The 20,526-nt window shown below is 46.6% G+C and overlaps 1 protein-coding gene across 3 annotated transcripts in view; it reads left to right on the plus strand.

The window, feature by feature from the left end:
• The window catches only part of LOC139389834 (rho guanine nucleotide exchange factor 1-like), a 58,789-nt gene that overhangs the window by 9,648 nt on the left and 28,615 nt on the right, over positions 1 to 20,526 (plus strand). For all 3 annotated transcript variants that reach the window (XM_071136816.1, XM_071136824.1, XM_071136809.1), the window contains exons 2-8: positions 13,219 to 13,304; positions 13,641 to 13,754; positions 14,970 to 15,068; positions 15,640 to 15,682; positions 15,809 to 15,914; positions 16,177 to 16,317; positions 17,868 to 17,897. In XM_071136816.1, coding sequence (XP_070992917.1) covers positions 13,254 to 13,304; positions 13,641 to 13,754; positions 14,970 to 15,068; positions 15,640 to 15,682; positions 15,809 to 15,914; positions 16,177 to 16,317; positions 17,868 to 17,897 — 584 coding nt within the window. In that variant the 5' untranslated portion in view covers positions 13,219 to 13,253. The remainder of the gene's footprint in view (positions 1 to 13,218; positions 13,305 to 13,640; positions 13,755 to 14,969; positions 15,069 to 15,639; positions 15,683 to 15,808; positions 15,915 to 16,176; positions 16,318 to 17,867; positions 17,898 to 20,526) is intronic.

Here is a 20,526-nt window from a genome sequence, read left to right on the forward strand (position 1 = left end):
CTCGCTCGCTCTCTCTCTCTACCTCTCGCTCTCTCTCTCTACCTCGCTCGCTCTCTCTCTCTACCTCGCTCGCTCTCTCTCTCTACCTCGCTCACTCTCTCTACCTCGCTCACTCTCTCTACCTCGCTCTCTCTCTCTCTACCTCGCTCACTCTCTCTACCTAGCTCTCTCTCTCTACCTAGCTCTCTCTCTCTACCTAGCTCTCTCTCTCTACCTCGCTCACTCTCTCTACCTCGCTCACTCTCTCTACCTCGCTCTCTCTCTCTACCTCGCTCTCTCTCTCTACCTCGCTCTCTCTCTCTACCTCGCTCTCTCTCTACCTCGCTCTCTCTCTACCTCGCTCTCTCTCTACCTCGCTCTCTCTCTACCTCGCTCTCTCTCTACCTCGTTCTCTCTCTACCTCTCTCTCTACCTCACTCTCTACCTCTCTCTCTCTCTCTACCTCGCTCTCTCTCTCTACCCCTCTCTCTCTACCTCGCTCTCTCTCTACCTCGCTCTCTCTCTCTACCTCGCTCACTCTCTACCTCGCTCTCTCTCTCTACCTCGCTCTCTCTCTCCACCTCGCTCTCTCTCTCTACCTCGCTCTCTCTCTCTACCGCTCTCTCTACCTCGCTCTCTCTCTACCTTGCTCTCTCTCTACCTTGCTCTCTCTCTACCTTGCTCTCTCTCTACCTCGCTCTCTCTCTACCTTGCTCTCTCTACCTCTCTCTCTCTACCTCTCTCTCTTTACCTCGCTCTCTCTCTCTACCTCTCTCTCTACCTCGCTCTCTCTCTACCTCGCTCTCTCTCTACCTCGCTCTCTCTCTCTCTACCTCTCGCTCTCTCTCTCTCTACCTCGCTCTCTCTCTCTCTACCTCGCTCTCTCTTTCTCTACCTCGCTCTCTCTCTCTACGTTGCTCTCTCTCTCTACGTTGCTCTCTCTCTCTACCTCGCTCTCTCTCTCTACCTCGCTCTCTACCTCGCTCTCTCTCTCTCTCACTCTCTCTACCTCGCTCGCTCTCTCTCTCTACCTCTCGCTCGCTCTCTCTACCTCTCGCTCGCTCGCTCTCTCTACCTCGCTCTCTCTCTACCTCTCGCTCTCTCTCTACCTCTCGCTCTCTCTCTACCTCTCGCTCTCTCTACCTCTCGCTCTCTCTCTACCTCTCGCTCTCTCTCTACCTCTCGCTCTCTCTCTCTACCTCGCTCTCTCTCTCTACCTCGCTTTCTCTCTCTCTCTCTCTCTCTCTCTCTCTCTCTCTCTCTCCCTCGCTCTCTCTCTCCCTCGCTCTCTCTCTCTCTACCTCGCTCTCTCTCTACCTCTACCTCTCTCTACCTCTACCTCTACCTCTACCTCTCTCTCTCTCTCTACCTCTCGCTCTCTCTCTCTACCTCTCGCTCTCTCTCTACCTCGCTCTCTCTCTCTACCTCGCTCTCTCTCTCTACCTCGCTCTCTCTCTCTACCTCGCTCTCTCTCTCTACCTCGCTCGCTCTCTCTCTACCTCGCTCTCTCTCTCTACCTCGCTCGCTCTCTCTCTACCTCTCGCTCTCTCTCTACCTCGCTCGCTCTCTCTCTACCTCTCGCTCTCTCTCTCCCTCGCTTTCTCTCTCCCTCGCTCTCTCTCTCCCGCGCTTTCTCTCTCCCTCGCTCTATCTCTCTACCTCGCTCTCTCTCTACCTCGCTCTCTCTCTACCTCGCTCTCTCTCTACCTCGCTCTCTCTCTACCTCTCGCTCTCTCGCTCTCTCTCTCTACCTCGCTCTCTCTCTCTACCTCGCTCTCTCTCTCTACCTCGCTCTCTCTCTCTACCTCGCTCGCTCTCTCTCTCCCTCGCTTTCTCTCCCTCGCTCTCTCTCCCTCGCTCTCTCTCTCTCTACCTCGCTCTCTCTCTACCTCTACCTCTCTCTACCTCTACCTCTCTCTCTACCTCTACCTCTCTCTCTACCTCTACCTCTCGCTCTCTCTCTCTACCTCTCGCTCTCTCTCTACCTCTCGCTCTCTCTCTACCTCTCGCTCTCTCTCTACCTCGCTCTCTCTCTCTACCTCGCTCTCTCTCTCTCTACCTCGCTCTCTCTCTCTACCTCGCTCTCTCTCTCTACCTCGCTCTCTCTCTCTACCTCGCTCTCTCTCTCTACCTCGCTCTCTCCCTCGCTCTCTCTACCTCGCTCTCTCTACCTCGCTCTCTCTACCTCGCTCTCTCCCTCTACCTCGCTCTCTCCCTCTACCTCGCTCTCTCCCTCTACCTCGCTCTCCCTCTACCTCTCGCTCTCTCTCTACCTCTCGCTCTCTCTCTACCTCTCGCTCTCTCTCTCTACCGCTCTCTCTCTCTTTACCTCTCGATCTCTCTCTCTCTACCTCTCGCTCTCTCTCTCTCTACCTCTCGCTCTCTCTCTCTACCTCTCGCTCTCTCTCTCTACCTCTCGCTCTCTCTCTCTACCTCTCGCTCTCTCTCTACCTCTCGCTCTCTCTACCTCGCTTTCTCTCTCTCTCTCTCTACCTCTCGCTCTCTCTCTCCCTCGCTACCTCGCTCTCTCTCTCCCTCGCTCTCTCTCTCCCTCGCTCTCTCTCTACCTCGCTCTCTCTCTACCTCTCGCTCTCTCTCTCTACCTCTCGCTCTCTCGCTCTACCTTTCGCTCTCTCTCTCTACCTCTCGCTCTACCTCTCGCTCTCTCTCTCTACCTCTCGCTCTCTCTCTCTCTACCTCTCGCTCTCTCTCTCTCTACCTCTCGCTCTCTCTTTACCTCTCTCTCTCTGTTCTCTCCTTTTACTCTTTCATTCTCATCTCTTTGCCTCTGTTGGTTCTTTCTTCTGTGTTAGATCTCTCTCTTTTGGAACATCCACTAAGGTCCAGAGTCTGATACTACAGTATGTTGTATTGTGAATGACAATCTCTGTTTAACCAATACTATGTACTGATTAACCCTACAAATAGTTACAAGGCCAGGCAGTAAACTGTTCTAGTAGCTAGTTATCTTGAATGATTTAATCTGTTGACATTGAGTTGTACGTATGTATGACTAATTTGGGGAAATATTTGTACCTACAGTTGGTCAGAAGTTTCTATACACTTAGATTGGAGTCATTAAAACTTGTTTTTCAACCACTCCACAAATTTCTTGTTAACAAACTATAGTTTGGCAAGTCGGTCAGCACATCTACTTTGTGCATGACACAAGTAATTTTTCCAACAATTGTTTACAGACAGATTATTTAACTTATAATTCACTGTATCACAATTTCAGTGGGTCAGAAGTTTACATACACTAACTTGACTGTGCCTTTAAACAGCTTGGAAAATTCCAGAAAATTATGTAATGGCTTTAGAAGCTTCTGATAGGCTAATTGACATCATTTGAGTCAATTGGAGGTGTACCTGTGGATGTATTTCAAGGCCTACCTTCAAACTCAGTGCCTCTTTGTTTGACATCATGGGAAAATCAAAAGAAATAAGCCAAGACCTCCACAAGTTTGGTTCATCTTTGGGAGCAATTTCCAAATGCCTGAAGGTACCACGTTCAACTGTATATCAATAGTACGCAAGTATAAACACCATTGGACCACGCAACCGTTATTCCCCTCAGGAAGGAGACGCGTTCTGTCTCCTAGAGATGAACATTGGTGCGAAAAGTGCAAATCAATCCCAGAACAACAGCAAAGGACCTTGTGAAGATGCTGGAGGAAACGGGTACAAAAGTATCTATATCCACAGTAAAACAAGTCCTATATCGACATAACCTGAAAGGCTGCTCAGCAAGGTAGAAGCCACTGCTCCAAACCCGCCATAAAAGATCCAGATTGCACATGGGGACAAAGATTGTACTTTTTGGGGAAATGTCCTCTGGTCTGATCAAACAAAAATAGAACTGTTTGGCCATAATGACCATTGTTATATTTGGAGGGAAAAGGAGGAGGCTTGCAAGCTGAAGAACACCATCCCAACCGTGAAGCACGGGGGTGGCAGCATCATGTTGTGGGGGTGCTTTGCTGCAGGAGGGACTGGTGCACTTCACAAAATAGATGACATTATGAGGACGGAAAATGATGTGGATATATTGAAACAACATCTCAAGACATCAGTCAGGAAGTTAAAGCTTGGTTGCGAATGAGTCTTCCAAATGGACAATGACCCCAAGCATTCTTCCAAAGTTGTGGCAAAATGGCTTAAGGACAACAAAGTCAAGGTGGCCATCACAAAGCCCTGACCTCAATCCTACAGAAAATGTGTGGGGAGAACTGAAAAAGCATGTGCGAGCAAGGAGGCCTAGAAACCTGACTCAGTTACACCAGCTCTGTCAGGAGGAATGGGCCAAAATTCACCCAACTTATTTTGGGAAGCTTGTTGAAGGCTACCCAAAAAGATTGATTTAAAGGTAATGCTACCAAATACTAATTGAGTGTTGTGATAACTTCTGACCCACTGGGAATGTGATGAAATAAATAAATGTTGAAATAAATCATTATCTCTGCTGTTATTCTGACATTTCACATTCTTAAAATAAAGTGGTGATCCTAACTGACCTAAAACGGAATTTGTACTCGGATTCAATGTCAGGAATTGTGAAAAACTGAGTAAATGTATTTGGTTAAGGTGTATGTAAACTTCTGACTTCAACTGTATTTAATCCCTAATCTAACATGCAGTTGGAATATCAATGTATCTAATCTGGACTGTCATGTGTAATCTGCACTGTTGATGTAAATGTGTTGACCACAGTGGTGTTGCAACAGTTGTCAGCTATGAATGATTATCCTTCATTAACCTGAGTTAGCCCAGGAATTTCACACTTCAGTCCCTGCATTGCCCAACACACCACACACATTGTATTTTTGTTGGGTTAATGAATGAACTGTAAGTAAGCATTGTTGGGAAGAGCCCATAAGTAAGCATTTCACTGTTGGTCTACACCTGTTGTTTATGAAGCATGTGACAAATAACATTTGATTTGATACACCCCCCCCCCCCCCCCCCCCCCCCCCCCCGCACACATGATGGCAGGCAGGCAGCAGTACTAGGGCCTCACGGTGCTTCTCACACCTTATCTCAGTGTTACCCACGTGTCCTCGACTCTCTGTTTCTCAATCATCTTTCTTCGGTTGATTTTGTTCATGAAATATTTGCCAACTTCCTCTCCTGAGTGACAGAGGTGATGAGCACAGTTCAAGTAAAGAGAAGGGTGTCATTTCTTAATCTCACCCCTGACCTTGTTCCCCTCTGCCATGCTCCATCCTTCCTCTTTATATCTTTCTTTCTCTCTTACTCATTTTGTACACCATCACGCATCTCTCTCTCTCTCTCCTCTATCGTCTCCTCATCCCTTCTCCTCCCTTCCTCATCTCCCTCCTCTCTCTCGTCTTCTCTTTCGCTCTCTCGATCTTTTGACATGACTCTTGCAGACAGGTCGAACAGGAAATGGCTCTTATCGTTTCCTGAGGAAATTACACCCACTTCCTGTCTGTGTGCCTCCCGCTCCTTTTCTACTCAGGCGCCTATGGGGACGCCTCCTCGGAGCCCGGCCAGGGCCATAGGACCCCAGAGAAGCCCGGACTCATTCAGTGCAATGAAGCCTTGCCTGATGAGAAGGCCAGATAAAAAGAGCACAGACACAGCTGAGCTTCCATTAAGGCTCTGCTCTATTTCAGGGCCATGCTGTCATAGTGGCACAGGGGACCGGACACAGGCTATTGTGCGGGACCGGGTGTTTGGGGTGAAGAGTGACCTAAGCTGACACAATGAATGGATGTTTGGTACTTATAAATGCTTTATGTTTTCAGATGGGATGAAAGACTGGGTTCTATGATTGATAGATACTGTAGAACCCTCGTTCTCTTTGTTGCTTTTATTTGTACTATATGACTCTCACCAGTCACATAAGGGCAGTGGTGTAAAGTACTTAAGTAAAAATACATTAAAGTACTACTTAAGTAGTTTTTTTGGGTATCTACTTTACTATTTGTATTTTTGTCAACTTTGACTTTTATTCCACTACATTCCTAAAGAAAATAATGTACTTTTTACTCCATACTTTTTCCCTGACACCCAAAAGCACTCGTTACATTTTGACAGGAAAATGGTTCCGATTCACACACTTATCCAGAGAACGTGCTCATCCCAACTGCCTCTGCCCTGGCGGACTCACTAAACACACATGCTTCGTTTGTAAATTATGTCTGCGTGTTGTAGTGTGCCCATGGCTATCCGTAAATTTAAAAAACAAGAAAATGAATATAAGGAATTTGAAATGATTTATACTTTTACATTTGAGCAATTCCATTTACCTTTGATACTTAAGTATATTTAAAACCAAATAGTTTTAGACTTTTACTCAAGTAGTATTTTACTGGGTGACTTTTACCTTAATAGAAAACGACTCAAGTATCTTTACTTTTACTCAAGTATGACAATTGAGTACTTTTTCCACCACTGCATAAGGGTCTAAGGCAATCTAAAGTGTTGTGCCAGTTGGTTCTGTTGACACTATCTAAACTCCAGCGGTCTGGGCTGCTTTACTCTTACTGGGTATTGGCAGGCACCATACAATACAAGCATTTCTATGATCCTTCCTATTCTGATTCTGACTGGCTGACACAAACTGCTCTGGCTGACAGTCACTGTAATGTGACTGTCATTGAAGAAGCTTGATTGACAGTTATCAGCCTCTGCCACTGTGGCATGGACAGTAAAGAAGTTCACAGTGGGGTGAAGTCATCGTTTGGCCCATCAGTGTCCTGCGTTCGTATTGGTTGTGTAAATAGTGACACGGTGGGTGTTTTGTTTGCTGAAACGGTTACACAATGGGGATTGTGGTCTTGGTGCTAGAGCTGGTGTAACAGTGACTCAGTGGTTATTATTAATACAACTCTCACAGTGACCTGCCTGGTGGAACTAAGAAATGCTGTAAAACAAAACATTTTGAATAACCATATAATATGAATGAGTTTCAAGTGAAAATGGAGATAAACTCAGCAAAAAAAGAAACCTGTCAAATTTTCAGCAGACTTAACGTGTAAATATTTCTATGAACATAACAAGATTCAACAACTGAGACACAAACTGAACAAGTTCCACAATATGTGACTATCAGAAATGGAATAATATGTCCCTGAACAAAAGGGGGATCAAAATCAAAAGTAACAGTCAGTATCTGGTGTGGCCACCAGCTGCATTAAGTACTGCATGGACTCCTCATGGACTGCACCAGATTTGACAGTTCCTACTGTGAGATGTTACCCCACTCTTCCACTTCTGGGGGGAATTCATAAAACCCTCCGATCCAACAGGTCCCAGACGTGCTCAATGGGATTGAGATCCAGACTCTTCGCTGGCCATGGCAGAACACTGACATTCCTGTCTTGCAGGAAATCACGCACAGAACAAGCAGTATGGTTGGTGGCATTGTCATGCTGGAGGGTCATGTTAGGATGAGCCTGCAGGAAGGGTACCACATGAGGGAGGAGGATGTCTTCCCTGCAAACCACAGCATTGAGATTGCCTGCAGTGACAACAAGCTCAATCCGATGATGCTGTGACACACCGCCCCAGACCTTGATGGACCCTCCACTTCCAAATCGATCCCGCTCCAGAGTACAGGCCTCGGTGTAATGCTCATTCCTTCGATGATAAACGCAAATCTGACCACCACCCTTGGTGAGACAAAACTGTGACTAATCAGTGAAGAGCACTTTTTGCCAGTCCTGTCTGGTCCAGCGACGGTGGGCTTGTGCCCATAGGCGACGTTGTTGCCGGTGATGTCTGGTGAGGACCTGCCTTACAACAGGCCTACAAGCCCTCAGTCCAGCCTCTCTCAGCCTATTGCGGACAGTCTGAGCACTGATGGAGGGGTTGTGCGTTCCTGGTGTAACTGGGGCAGTTGTTTTTGCCATCCTGTACCTGTCCCGTAGGTGTGATGTTCGTATGTACCGATCCTATACAGGTGTTGTTACACGTGGTCTGCTACTGCGCTGTTTTAGGCGTCTCACAGTACGGAGATTGCAATTTATTGCTCTGGCCACATCTACAGTCCTCATGACTCCTTGCTGCATGCCTAAGGCACGTTCACACAGATGAGCAGGGACCCTGGGCATCTTTTTTGTGTGTGTTTTTCAAAGTCAGTAGAAAGGCCTCTTTAGTGTCCTAAATTTTCATAACTGTGACCTAAATTGCCTACGGTCTGTAAGCTGTTAGTGTCTTAACGACCGTTCCACAGGTGCATGTTCATTAATAGTTTATTGTTCATTGAACAAGCATGAGAAACAGTGTTTGAACCCTTTACAATGAAGATCTGTGAAGTTATTTGGATTTTTACGAATTATCTTTAAAAGACAGTGTCCTGAAAAAGGGACGTTTAGGAGTTGCAACAGGTGCTTTATAATAGACGCACACACAAGCCCTCCCCTGCACATTCACACACAGAAACACCCAAGTACAGCGGCACGTATGCCTGATAGCTATCAATAGATTGATGCCAGCTGACACCTAGCTAATTATTGTTGGAATGTGACGAAAGGGGAGGTGGGAGAGGAGCGTGAGAGGAGTGGGACAGCTGCCTCAGGAGCTCCAGGGCTCTCCTGCTCTTCTGGGCCACGTCCCAATAATGGCCTGAATAAACTTCCTTTCCTTGTCTCCTTTCCTCACCAAGTCACATCCCAATAGTCTGTAATAGTTTATCTCCTTTCCTCACTGTCAGAACAGCCCCATCCAGCCCTTTTCATGTATCGGGATGAGAAGGAAAGGGGACGAGAAGTCAAGGAGATGAGAAGGGGAAGAGACTGGTGTAGTCTGGTGCCATGCTGTGGAATGTTCAGTATGTCAGGAGAGGAGAGTAGAAGGGACCCTCCCACATAGACCCTCTCAGATTTAAGCTATAATATCCCAACACTGTCTGTAACAGCAGACTCCCCATGTTTGCACTGTAGTGGGGGATACTACTTCATGTGACAGCATTTCATAGTTCCACCAGGCAGCAGTGCATTCAGCCTCTGTGGTAGCCATGGTGATGTAACTGTACGGTTGGGTAAATGATGGGCTACTGCAGCGGTGTTACTTTACATGCCACCTCGTTCCCAGTCTAATTCAACATAGCATTGGGCAGAAGTGTGTGTGTGGTGAACAAGATTACTGTAAGTGCAGCCCAGGCATTGGTTGATTCAGGCTACTAACAGTGATGGTTATGTGTGGTGCTGAGAGGAAGGTTTACCAACTGGTGTGTGGGATTATTTCACCCTACTTTGTGCATGTGTTGGTGCACGTTTGTGCATTCCACTCAGTTCCCTGGTTCCCCAGTTCACCGTGAATGACCACATGTTCTCTCCTCCTCCTACTCCATTTTTCTGTCTCTCTCCTTGACCTCTAAAAGCCTCTGAACTCATACCAGCAACACCACTTCTCCTTACAAGACAATGTGCTATTTTAGTCTCTGTCACTTACCTAACCTCACTCTCAAACCCAACAGACATTTGCTGCTATCGCACCTCAGTCATCTAGATACGCTCAACTCTTTCTACAAAATATGTTTTACACTTTCACAGGCCCACACCCACCCGCTCACATCCTCATTCACACACATGCGTTTAAAGCTGGTGTAGCGTATTCCATTCCTACAGTCTACAGATCTGCAAATACTGAAGGTGTAACCTAGGGTCTAGGGGTAGAGTTTAAGGGTTGGGGGTTGTTTCTGGACTAGCTGTCACTGACTGTTGTGAGTTCTCATGGGGACCCATCTCCCTCAGGGCATTATTAGTTCAACTTTGTTGAATGCTCAGCTGTAAACTGGGTTTTGGCAAGGCATGTTCAACTGTTTCCCCTGGGTTAAAATATGTATCCCTCTCTCTAACTCCCTCCAAGCTACGATCCCAAATCTAAATGTTTCAGAGGAGCCTGGAGGAAGAGGAATTTGTGATTTGCAGAAAGCACCTTGATTCTACTTAATTAGTCAAACACTCCAGGATTTTAATGGCGCTAGATATTTAGCCATTCTCCAAAAATTGATTGGAGAATTCAAATTGGCCCCTATATTTTCTTGCAGTCAATTGCGTCAGTAATGACCTGTCGTGATAAGCAAGCAAAGGCCCTAACCAGAGTTTACCCCCCCTCCCTAACCAGAGTTTACCCCCCCTCCCTAACCAGAGTTTACCCCCCCTCCCTAACCAGAGTTTACCCCCCCTCCCTAACCAGAGTTTACCCCCCCTCCCTAACCAGAGTTTACCCCCCCTCCCTAACCAGAGTTTACCCCCCCCTCCCTAACCAGAGTTTACCCCCCCTCCCTAACCAGAGTTTACCCCACCTCCCTAACCAGAGTTTACCCCCCTCCCCAACCAGAGTTTACCCCCCTCCCTAACCAGAGTTTACCCCCCTCCCTAACCAGAGTTTACCCCCCTCCCTAACCAGAGTTTACCCCCCCTCCCTAACCAGAGTTTACCCCCCTCCCCAACCAGAGTTTACCCCCCTCCCCAACCAGAGTTTACCCCCCCTCCCTAACCAGAGTTTACCCCCTCCCTAACCAGAGTTTACCCCCTTACCTAACCAGAGTTTACCCCCTCCCTAACCAGAGTTTACCCCCTCCCTAACCAGAGTTTACCCCCTCCCTAACCAGAGTTTACCCCCTTCCCTAACCAGAGTTTACCCCCTTCCCTAACCAGAGTTTACCCCCTTCCCTAACCAGAGTTTACCCCCTTCCCTAACCAGAGTTTACCCCCTTCCCTAACCAGAGTTTACCCCCTTCCCTAACCAGAGTTTACCCCCTTCCCTAACCAGAGTTTACCCCCTTCCCTAACCAGAGTTTACCCCCTTCCCTAACCAGAGTTTACTCCCTTCCCTAACCAGAGTTTACCCCCTTCCCTAACCAGAGTTTACCCCCTTCCCTAACCAGAGTTTACCCCCTTCCCTAACCAGAGTTTACCCCCTTCCCTAACCAGAGTTTACCCCCTTCCCTAACCAGAGTTTACCCCCTTCCCTAACCAGAGTTTACCAGCTTCCCTAACCAGAGTTTAGAACAGTCAAATCTGATTTATTTGCCCTCAAGTGGTTTTTCAACAGTTATTTGGCATATCTTGACAGTTTGACAAGCAAATTAGTGAATGTGCTAGAAAGCTAACCGCTACCTAGCTAGTTAGTTGACTGCTGTGGCTAGCCAAAAAGGACTCCTTTTGAAAGCTTATCCTTTGAGGCTTTAAGTGTTCTTACATTATGATTGTGGAACATTCAAAGCAACTGGGAAACGTCCATGGCAGGCATTGTTATTTATTTTTTTACCTTTATTTAACTAGGCAAGTCAGTTAAGAACAAATTCTTATTTTCAATGACGGCCTAGGAACAGTGGGTTAACTGCCTGTCAGCTCGGGGATATGAACTTGCAACCTTTCAGTTACTAGTCCAACGCTCTAACCACTAGGCTACCAGCCACTTTAACTTGATACATAACTTCTGAGTGATAGGAAACACTGGCACCACCACCAGTCAGCGTACACCCACAGATAGAACAATGAGGAAGATATTTCACCGGATGTATAAATGTGAAGCATCCACTTGGCGTTCCCACTCACTACCAAATATTGCAGTGAGCGGAAGCCCAGTGGCCGACATTCTGTACATTTTATCAATGATTAAACATTTGATCTCAATACAGTTTTCTGTTCCCAAAACTATAATCTCTTGCGAACAGAGTGGACAAAGTTGTCTAGACTTTACCCAAAGGGCATTGTTTAGAACAAGTGAAAAGGTGAATTGAGTTATTGCACACTTCACAGAGTAGGCGTTCCTTAATGGAAATATGCAAATGTGTGCTAGAACGAGCCAATAGAATCTCACCAACTTGTGCTTGACTCTGCCCACCTCCTCCTGCCCACTATGACTCATTTGTTTCCATTTGAAGCGACAGGCTGTGGTCTATCTTGGTTTAGTTATAAAAAATCTTTGCTACACCACTGCCACACACCAGTGGTTACTATGACAACTAGCTTGGCCGTGTCAGCTAATGACTGCTGTCTGAACACACATGATTTGGTCACTTGTAACTTGCTGTTTGGACAGTCAGTATTCTAAACTGGATTTGAGCATTAAGGCCTGCAGTGTGAACAAGGCTTTAGTAGTGTGATTATGGGGTCCTTTAGACTAGGTCAGGTGTCGGCAACCCTGTTCCTGGAGGGCCGCAGGTACTGCAGGATTTTGTCCCAACTAGGCACCACACCTGACCTAATTGATCAGTTCAGTGATTGTCTAACATCAACACACCTGGTCTACCAGGTAAGTTAAACCAAAACCATGAAGTGGCCTACGGCCCTCCAGGACCAGGGTTGCCGACCCCTGGGGTAGCCTATATATATATATATATAGGCTAAAAAGAGAGAGAGGACATTACATCATCTGACACCACCATAACCTGCTGAGTGACACTGCAAAAGTCAACCCACACCGACCTCGGCCTCACCCACCACACACACTTACAGTCAAGAAGGAAATATATTTTATATTTCCTTCTTGACTGTAAGTGTGTGTGGTGGGTGAGGCCGAGGTCGGTGTGGGTTGACTTTTGCAGTGTCACTCAGCAGGTTGTGGTGGTGTCAGATGATGTAATGTCCTCTCTCTCTTTTCTGTCTCCTCATGGTGCCAAAACTCCACATCGCAATTAATTGTCTGAATTGAATCATAATAATAAATAGAACTATAAGTTTATAACATTAATGTGCACCACAGTTAAAAAAGTGTCCCATTATCAATCACCCACATTAGCAAACTTATTTCATTTCAAACTTCACATTTCTCTAGTATAGGCTACTTATTGTGATGACGGATATGAGCAAAATGCTGGTGATAAGTGATCGGTATGGTCGGTGTCGATCATTTTCGGTTTATTGTCCCAGATCTACTCTGCCTGTAGGGGGGAGCATTTGGGGCTCAGTGGTCTAACTGTGTCTCTGTCTGTAGGGGGGAGCGTTTGGGGCTCAGTGGTCTAACTGTGTCTCTGTCTGTAGGGGGGAGCGTTTGGGGCTCAGTGGTCTAACTGTGTCTCTGTCTGTAGGGGGAGCGTTTGGGGCTCAGTGGTCTAACTGTGTCTCTGTCTGTAGGGGGAGCGTTTGGGGCTCAGTGGTCTAACTGTGTCTCTGTCTGTAGGGGGAGTGTTTGGGGCTCAGTGGTCTAACTGTGTCTCTGTCTGGAGGGGGAGCGTTTGGGGCTCAGTGGTCTAACTGTGTCTCTGTCTGTAGGGGGAGTGTTTGGGGCTCAGTGGTCTAACTGTGTCTCTGTCTGTAGGGGGAGCGTTTGGGGCTCAGTGGTCTAACCCAGCCATGAGCATCATCGGGGCCGAGGATGAGGACTTTGAGAATGATCTGGACCCCGTGAGTAACTTCCTGATGACAATGAACTGTAGCGAACAATAGACTGATGAATGATCATATCTGTTCTGACCTTTCTCTCTGTCCTTCTCACATACTCCATTCTCTATCCTTCTCCTCCTCATTCCCTGTCCACCAATGTCCTCTATCTAATCTGTCCTTCTCACATACTCCATTCTCTATCCTTCTCCTCCTCATTCCCTGTCCACCAATGTCCTCTATCTAATCTGTCATTCACTCTGTACTGTCTCCTTCTTCCCTCCTCTATTCCTCACCTCTCCCTCAATATATCTACTGTTTCTAATCCCCCCCCCCCCCCCCTCTCTCTGTCCATCCCAGACGGTGGATGACCACAGCAGTCACTTCACCAGTATAGAGCTAGTGAAGAGTCGGCCAACCCACCTGCTGGTCTTCCTTCAGCACGTCATCCTGCAGTTCGACTGCTCCTCCCTGGTGAGAACTACAGTGTGTGTGTGTGTGTGTGTGTGTGTGTGTGTGTGTGTGTTGTGTGTGGGTGTTTATGTCCATGTTAGTGTGTGATGAGTGTCTGTCTGCTCCATGTGTAGCTCTGTTTCTGTGCATCTCTAGTGATATTAAGCATGCCTGTCTCTCCCTTTTATTCTGCATGCAGACACCGTGATCCACCCAGGTACCGTTACCCCTTCACAGCCCAGACAGGCTCCCTCTCCTCACCCCTCTCCCAAACCCCCTACCTCCCCCTACCTGTCCCTGTAGCTAGTGATGCACCTGTATTTTAATACACACCAGACTGTCCTCCACCGACCATACCGATTACTTATCTGTCCTTCACCGACCATACCGATCACTAATCTGTCCTTCACCGACCATACCGATCACTTATCTGTCCTTCACCGACCATACCGATCACTTATCTGTCCTTCACCGACCATACCGATCACTTATCTGTCCTTCACCGACCATACCGATCACTTATCTGTCCTTCACCGACCATACCGATCACTTATCTGTCCTTCACCGACCATACCGATCACTTATCTGTCCTTCACCGACCATACCGATCACTTATCTGTCCTTCACCGACCATACCGATCACTTATCTGTCCTTCACCGACCATACCGATCACTTATCTGTCCTTCACCGACCATACCGATCACTTATCTGTCCTTCACCGACCATACCGATCACTTATCTGTCCTTCACCGACCATACCGATCACTTATCTGTCCTCCACCGACCATACCGATCACTTATCTGTCCTTCACCGACCATACCGATCACTTATCTGTCCTTCACCGACCATACCGATCACTTATCTGTCCTCCACCGACCATACCGATCACTTATCTGTCCTCCACCGACCATACCGATCACTTATCTGTCCTTCACCGACCATACCGATCACTTATCTGTCCTCCACCGACCATACCGATCACTTATCTGTCCTCCACCGACCATACCGATCACTTATCTGTCCTCCACCGACCATACCGATCACTTATCTGTCCTTCACCGACCATACCGATCACTTATCTGTCCTTCACCGACCATACCGATCACTAATCTGTCCTTCAACGACCAGTGTTATAGAAAATGGTTTGTGTGTGGTACTCATATCTTCTAGCTCCCTTCCTCATTTTTCTCTCTTTCTCGCTCTCTCTCTCTCTCTCCCTTCCTCCCCCTCTCAGTTGTGTTACCTCCATGCTGACCTCTTCAAGAACCTTAGTACCAAAGAGACAAAGAAGCAGTTTGTGGAGTTCTACAACAGCTTCCTGGACAAGGGCGCTGTAAGTGCAAGAAACACAGGGAGCTAAGAAGCGACTGTAGAGCCCAGAGCCAGATGGCACCTCACTGTTCTGTTCCGTACTTAGTACCTATTCTGTACCGTACTTCCTCTGGTTTCTTGCTACTGGCCGTTTGTCCGGCTGTACCCTCTATACCCCTCTTCCTCTCGCCATGTGTCTCCCCCTCTCCCTCTGCTCAGTGTGTCACACTTTCTCACTCTGACAAACCACTTCCTGTTCGGGTCGTGGGAATGACCTCTGGGAAAGATTGCTATTTCTATTGCTCTTTTCCTGTTTTACACTCCCTCTCTATTCTAAAAGGATATGTTTAGTGAAAGTTCATTGGAACATTCAGAGGTAGAAAGAGACTCATGGAGTAAAAATTGTACTTCTGTTTTCTAAGTTTCCTCTTGCCTGCATAAAAAAATGGTATTCAAGTGACATCTGGTGGTGACTGTGGTGTACTGCATTGTTTGAGATTTCTATACAAATTGTGTCGTAGAAGTCACTGGGATGCATATTATCATTATGTCAAGTTAAATGTTATCTCCCTCCTTCTCTTCAACCCACATAGATTCTCAGAGTGCAAATCCCTCACAATGTATCGTTTGAGTTGGGTAAGCCCTCCTACGATGGTTCTCTTATGATTTTAGATAATGCAGCCGTCATACTGCTATTCCACCACTGGTCTACTCAGCATTATCTGGATAAAGCATGGTGTGTATGTAATCTCTCTGTCTCAGACCGTACCAGACCAGACCTGCTCAGTGAGGAGCAGCAGAAGAAGTTTGTCCAGGATGTCCAGTTGGCTCAGGCCCCAGAGGTGCTGCGACAGCTGGAAGACTTTAGGTGACACACCCACATCCATAGAACCAGCAGTGACCTGGTCAAAATCACCCATATCTATGGAACCAGTGAAACAGCACTTATTGACTCACCAGTGATAACATTGGGTTAAAATAGTCTCTGCCCTAAACCCAAACTCTCTTGTTGCTCCCCATACACACATGTGTACCAACTAGCCCTTAGCGATAATGTCAGACTGATGACAGTTATACAGTGTGAGATGTAAATACTTAAAGGGATACTTCCTGCTGTGCCTCCCTCCCAGGCAGAAGAGGATGATGGGTATGACCCCTAACGCGGCAGAGCTGCTGGAGGTGGAGTCTCACTACCCCACCGATCGTATCCCCATGGAGATGAAGGAGAAGGCCGTGGCAGAGACCCTGCTGGACAAAATGTCTGAGATCCAGTGAGTAGACGGCTGTGTTGGATTATTGACTGTCATAATGCAGTACTACATAACGTATAGCTTTTATGTAACTTCATAGATAAAGGTACAGTCAAATTAGCTAAGTTAAACCTCCCATGGCTTCGTTTGGGGGCAAGTTTCATTTGAATTCAATTAAATACTGTGTAGTATCATCATGACATCACGGGCCTCTAGACATCACAGTTCCAGTCCCTCAGCGGACATTTCTAGAATATGGTGCAGAAATACACACATTGACACAACCAGTTCAACACACAGGGACCACTAGGGGGGTAGATGGATGATTAAAGACATGGAGGAGAGAGAGGGATTTGGGGAGAAAAGAAAGAGGGACAACAGTGATTGGAACAGATGGGGTGAAATGGAGGTGGAGGAGAGGAAGCAGAGGGAGAAGGAGAGAGTCAGCAGTGCCACGTTGGCAAGAAGGCTCTCCCCTGGCATGCTGCCAACCGGAGGGAGGGGGAGGATGGATAGGGGGAGGGAGGGAGAGTAGGGGCAGTCTAGTCCGTTCATCTACCTCTGACCCAGTGGCCAGACACAATTAATTAACACTGGAACAAGTGAGGAGGAGAGCAGGCGACAAGCTCTTTAACCTGCAGTGTGAAGAGAGAGGATGAAAGAGTGACTATAAGAGAGAGCCCAACAAAGGGGATATGCCCAATGCATAAGTCCCTTTTTCTGTCTCCTAACTACAAAAGAGCCCATTTAGATTCACTTACACAATCCTCTGCTCTCCTCCACAATCCCACACTCGCCCTCGTTCAGCATGCTCCCCCGTCTCTCCCCCTCTCTCCGCCACAACATGGTGATCTCACCTCCTCTGTTTCCCATTGGTCAGTCAGTGGAATGGAGGGATGGGCTTGGCGTCCTGATTGGCTTTGGGAATCCTGGGGAAACCCCTCCCTTTATGTTAATAGAAAAGAATAACAGTAAGATCTAATTTCCATATTCTTGCCTGCTTGTTGCATCAGACTAAAACACAGTTAAATAGCCATTTCCGGTGTCCTGGAGCATTGTTAGATTTTCCAGCCCACCCTGCAGACAACTCCCAGAGAGCAGCTGTGCCTTGACTTCACACTTATCTTTTGCAGATAGTTAGACAGCTAATACCTGGCCTTGTGCATAAAAGCAGATTGGATAGATTTGTACAGATTCGATTTTTGCAGTGTTTTAGTTGAAAAACAATTGTCAATAGTTTCTTGTGCATTGTTTTGGGTGCAGCTTTTAATGCATCTCTCATTGTTTTAGACTTTGTTTTATTTTTTCCCTTTTTTTGTTGGAAAGATCAGAATATGTTCAGTAGCCTCTGCTCTGAACACAATATCACTGCAGTCAGATTTGAGTTGGATCAGGAGAAGCTTAGCCGCTTCAGATTCCACCGTCCCAAAACAGAGTTAAGAATCAGTCGAGAAAGAGCGAGGGAAAATGCCACTTAATCGACTCCACCGGTAAGTCTACAGACTTGGCAATGTCTGCACTTATCTTTCTCTCTCTCTCTCTTTAATATCTATTCATCTCCTCTCTTTCAGTCCCTCCATCGTCGCAGACGAGGAGAAATGGTGAGTTCTGTGTTTCACGGTGCTGTGTGTCTGAACCACTTCCGTCAATGTGCGAATGCATGCTAGACATGCTTTGTCCAGCTCCCTGCTTAGATTCATTGATCATTTAAAGTCCATACATACATGCCTTATATTTATTTTACCTTCCTCCTCAATTAGTTTGTTTTACTCTATAGTTGTACTTTGTGCAGACTTCAGGACTGTAGGTGAACGTTGTGCAGACTTCAGGACTGTAGGTGAACGTTGTGCAGACTTCAGTACTGTAGGTGAACGTTGTGCAGACTTCAGGACTGTAGGTGAACGTTGTGCAGACTTCAGTACTGTAGGTGAACGTTGTGCAGACTTCAGGACTGTAGGTGAACGTTGTGCAGACTTCAGTACTGTAGGTGAACGTTGTGCAGACTTCAGTACTGTTATTGTACGTTGTGCAGACTTCAGGACTGTAGGTAAACGTTGTGCAGACTTCAGGACTGTAGGTGAACGTTGTGCAGACTTCAGGACTGTTATTGTACGTTGTGCAGACTTCAGGACTGTAGGTGTGCGTTGTGCAGACTTCAGGACTGTAGGTAAACGTTGTGCAGACTTCAGGACTGTAGGTGAACGTTGTGCAGACTTCAGGACTGTAGGTGTGCGTTGTGCAGACTTCAGGACTGTAGGTAAACGTTGTGCAGACTTCAGGACTGTAGGTGAACGTTGTGCAGACTTCAGTACTGTAGGTGAACGTTGTGCAGACTTCAGTACTGTAGGTGAACGTTGTGCAGACTTCAGGACTGTAGGTGAACGTTGTGCAGACTTCAGTACTGTAGGTGAACGTAGTGAAGACTTCAGTACTGTTATTGTACGTTGTGCAGACTTCAGTACTGTTATTGTACGTTGTGCAGACTTCAGTACTGTTATTGTACGTTGTGCAGACTTCAGTACTGTTATTGTACGTTGTGCAGACTTCAGGACTGTTATTGTACGTTGTGCAGACTTCAGGACTGTTATTGTACGTTGTGCAGACTTCAGTACTGTTATTGTACGTTGTGCAGACTTCAGTACTGTTATTGTACTTTGTGCAGACTTCAGTACTGTAGGTGAACGTTGTGCAGACTTCAGTACTGTTATTGTACGTTGTGCAGACTTCAGTACTGTTATTGTACGTTGTGCAGACTTCAGTACTGTTATTGTACGTTGTACAGACTTCAGTACTGTTATTGTACTTTGTGCAGACTTCAGTACTGTTATTGTGCGTTGTGCAGACTTCAGGACTGTAGGTAAACGTTGTGCAGACTTCAGGACTGTACGTGAACGTTGTGCAGACTTCAGGACTGTAGGTGAACGTTGTGCAGACTTCAGTACTGTAGGTGAATGTTGTGCAGACTTCAGGACTGTAGGTGAACGTTGTGCAGACTTCAGTACTGTAGGTGAACGTTGTGAAGACTTCAGTACTGTTATTGTACGTTGTGCAGACTTCAGGACTGTTATTGTACGTTGTGCAGACTTCAGGACTGTTATTGTACGTTGTGCAGACTTCAGTACTGTTATTGTACGTTGTGCAGACTTCAGTACTGTTATTGTACTTTGTGCAGACTTCAGTACTGTAGGTGAACGTTGTGCAGACTTCAGTACTGTTATTGTACGTTGTGCAGACTTCAGTACTGTTATTGTACGTTGTGCAGACTTCAGTACTGTTATTGTACATTGTGCAGACTTCAGTACTGTTATTGTACGTTGTGCAGACTTCAGGACTGTTATTGTACGTTGTGCAGACTTCAGTACTGTTATTGTACGTTGTACAGACTTCAGTACTGTTATTGTACTTTGTGCAGACTTCAGTACTGTAGGTGAACGTTGTGCAGACTTCAGTACTGTTATAGTACGATGTGCAGACTTCAGGACTGTAGGTGAACGTTGTGCAGACTTTAGGACTGTTATTGTACGTTGTGCAGACTTCAGGACTGTTATTGTACGTTGTGCAGACTTCAGGACTGTAGGTGAACATTGTGCAGACTTCAGTACTGTTATTGTATGTTGTGCAGACTTCAGTATGGTAGGTGAACGTTGTGCAGACTTCAGGACTGTTATTGTACGTTGTGCAGACTTCAGTACTGTTATTGTACGTTGTGCAGACTTCAGTAATGTTATTGTACGTTGTGCAGACTTCAGTACTGTTATTGTACGTTGTGCAGACTTCAGTACTGTTATTGTACGTTGTGCAGACTGCAAGGACTGTTATTGTACGTTGTGCAGACTGCAAGGACTGTTATTGTACGTTGTACAGACTTCAGTACTGTTATTGTACTTTGTGCAGACTTCAGTACTGTTATTGTACGTTGTGCAGACTTCAGGACTGTAGGTAAACGTTGTGCAGACTTCAGGACTGTAGGTGAACGTTGTGCAGACTTCAGGACTGTAGGTGAACGTTGTGCAGACTTCAGTACTGTAGGTGAACGTTGTGCAGACTTCAGGACTGTAGGTGAACGTTGTGCAGACTTCAGTACTGTAGGTGAACGTTGTGAAGACTTCAGTACTGTTATTGTATGTTGTGCAGACTTCAGTACTGTTATTGTACGTTGTACAGACTTCAGTACTGTTATTGTACGTTGTGCAGACTTCAGTACTGTTATTGTGCGTTGTGCAGACTTCA

Source organism: Oncorhynchus clarkii, chromosome 3, assembly GCF_045791955.1.
Source record: "Oncorhynchus clarkii lewisi isolate Uvic-CL-2024 chromosome 3, UVic_Ocla_1.0, whole genome shotgun sequence".
NCBI classification, from domain to species: domain Eukaryota; kingdom Metazoa; phylum Chordata; class Actinopteri; order Salmoniformes; family Salmonidae; genus Oncorhynchus; species Oncorhynchus clarkii.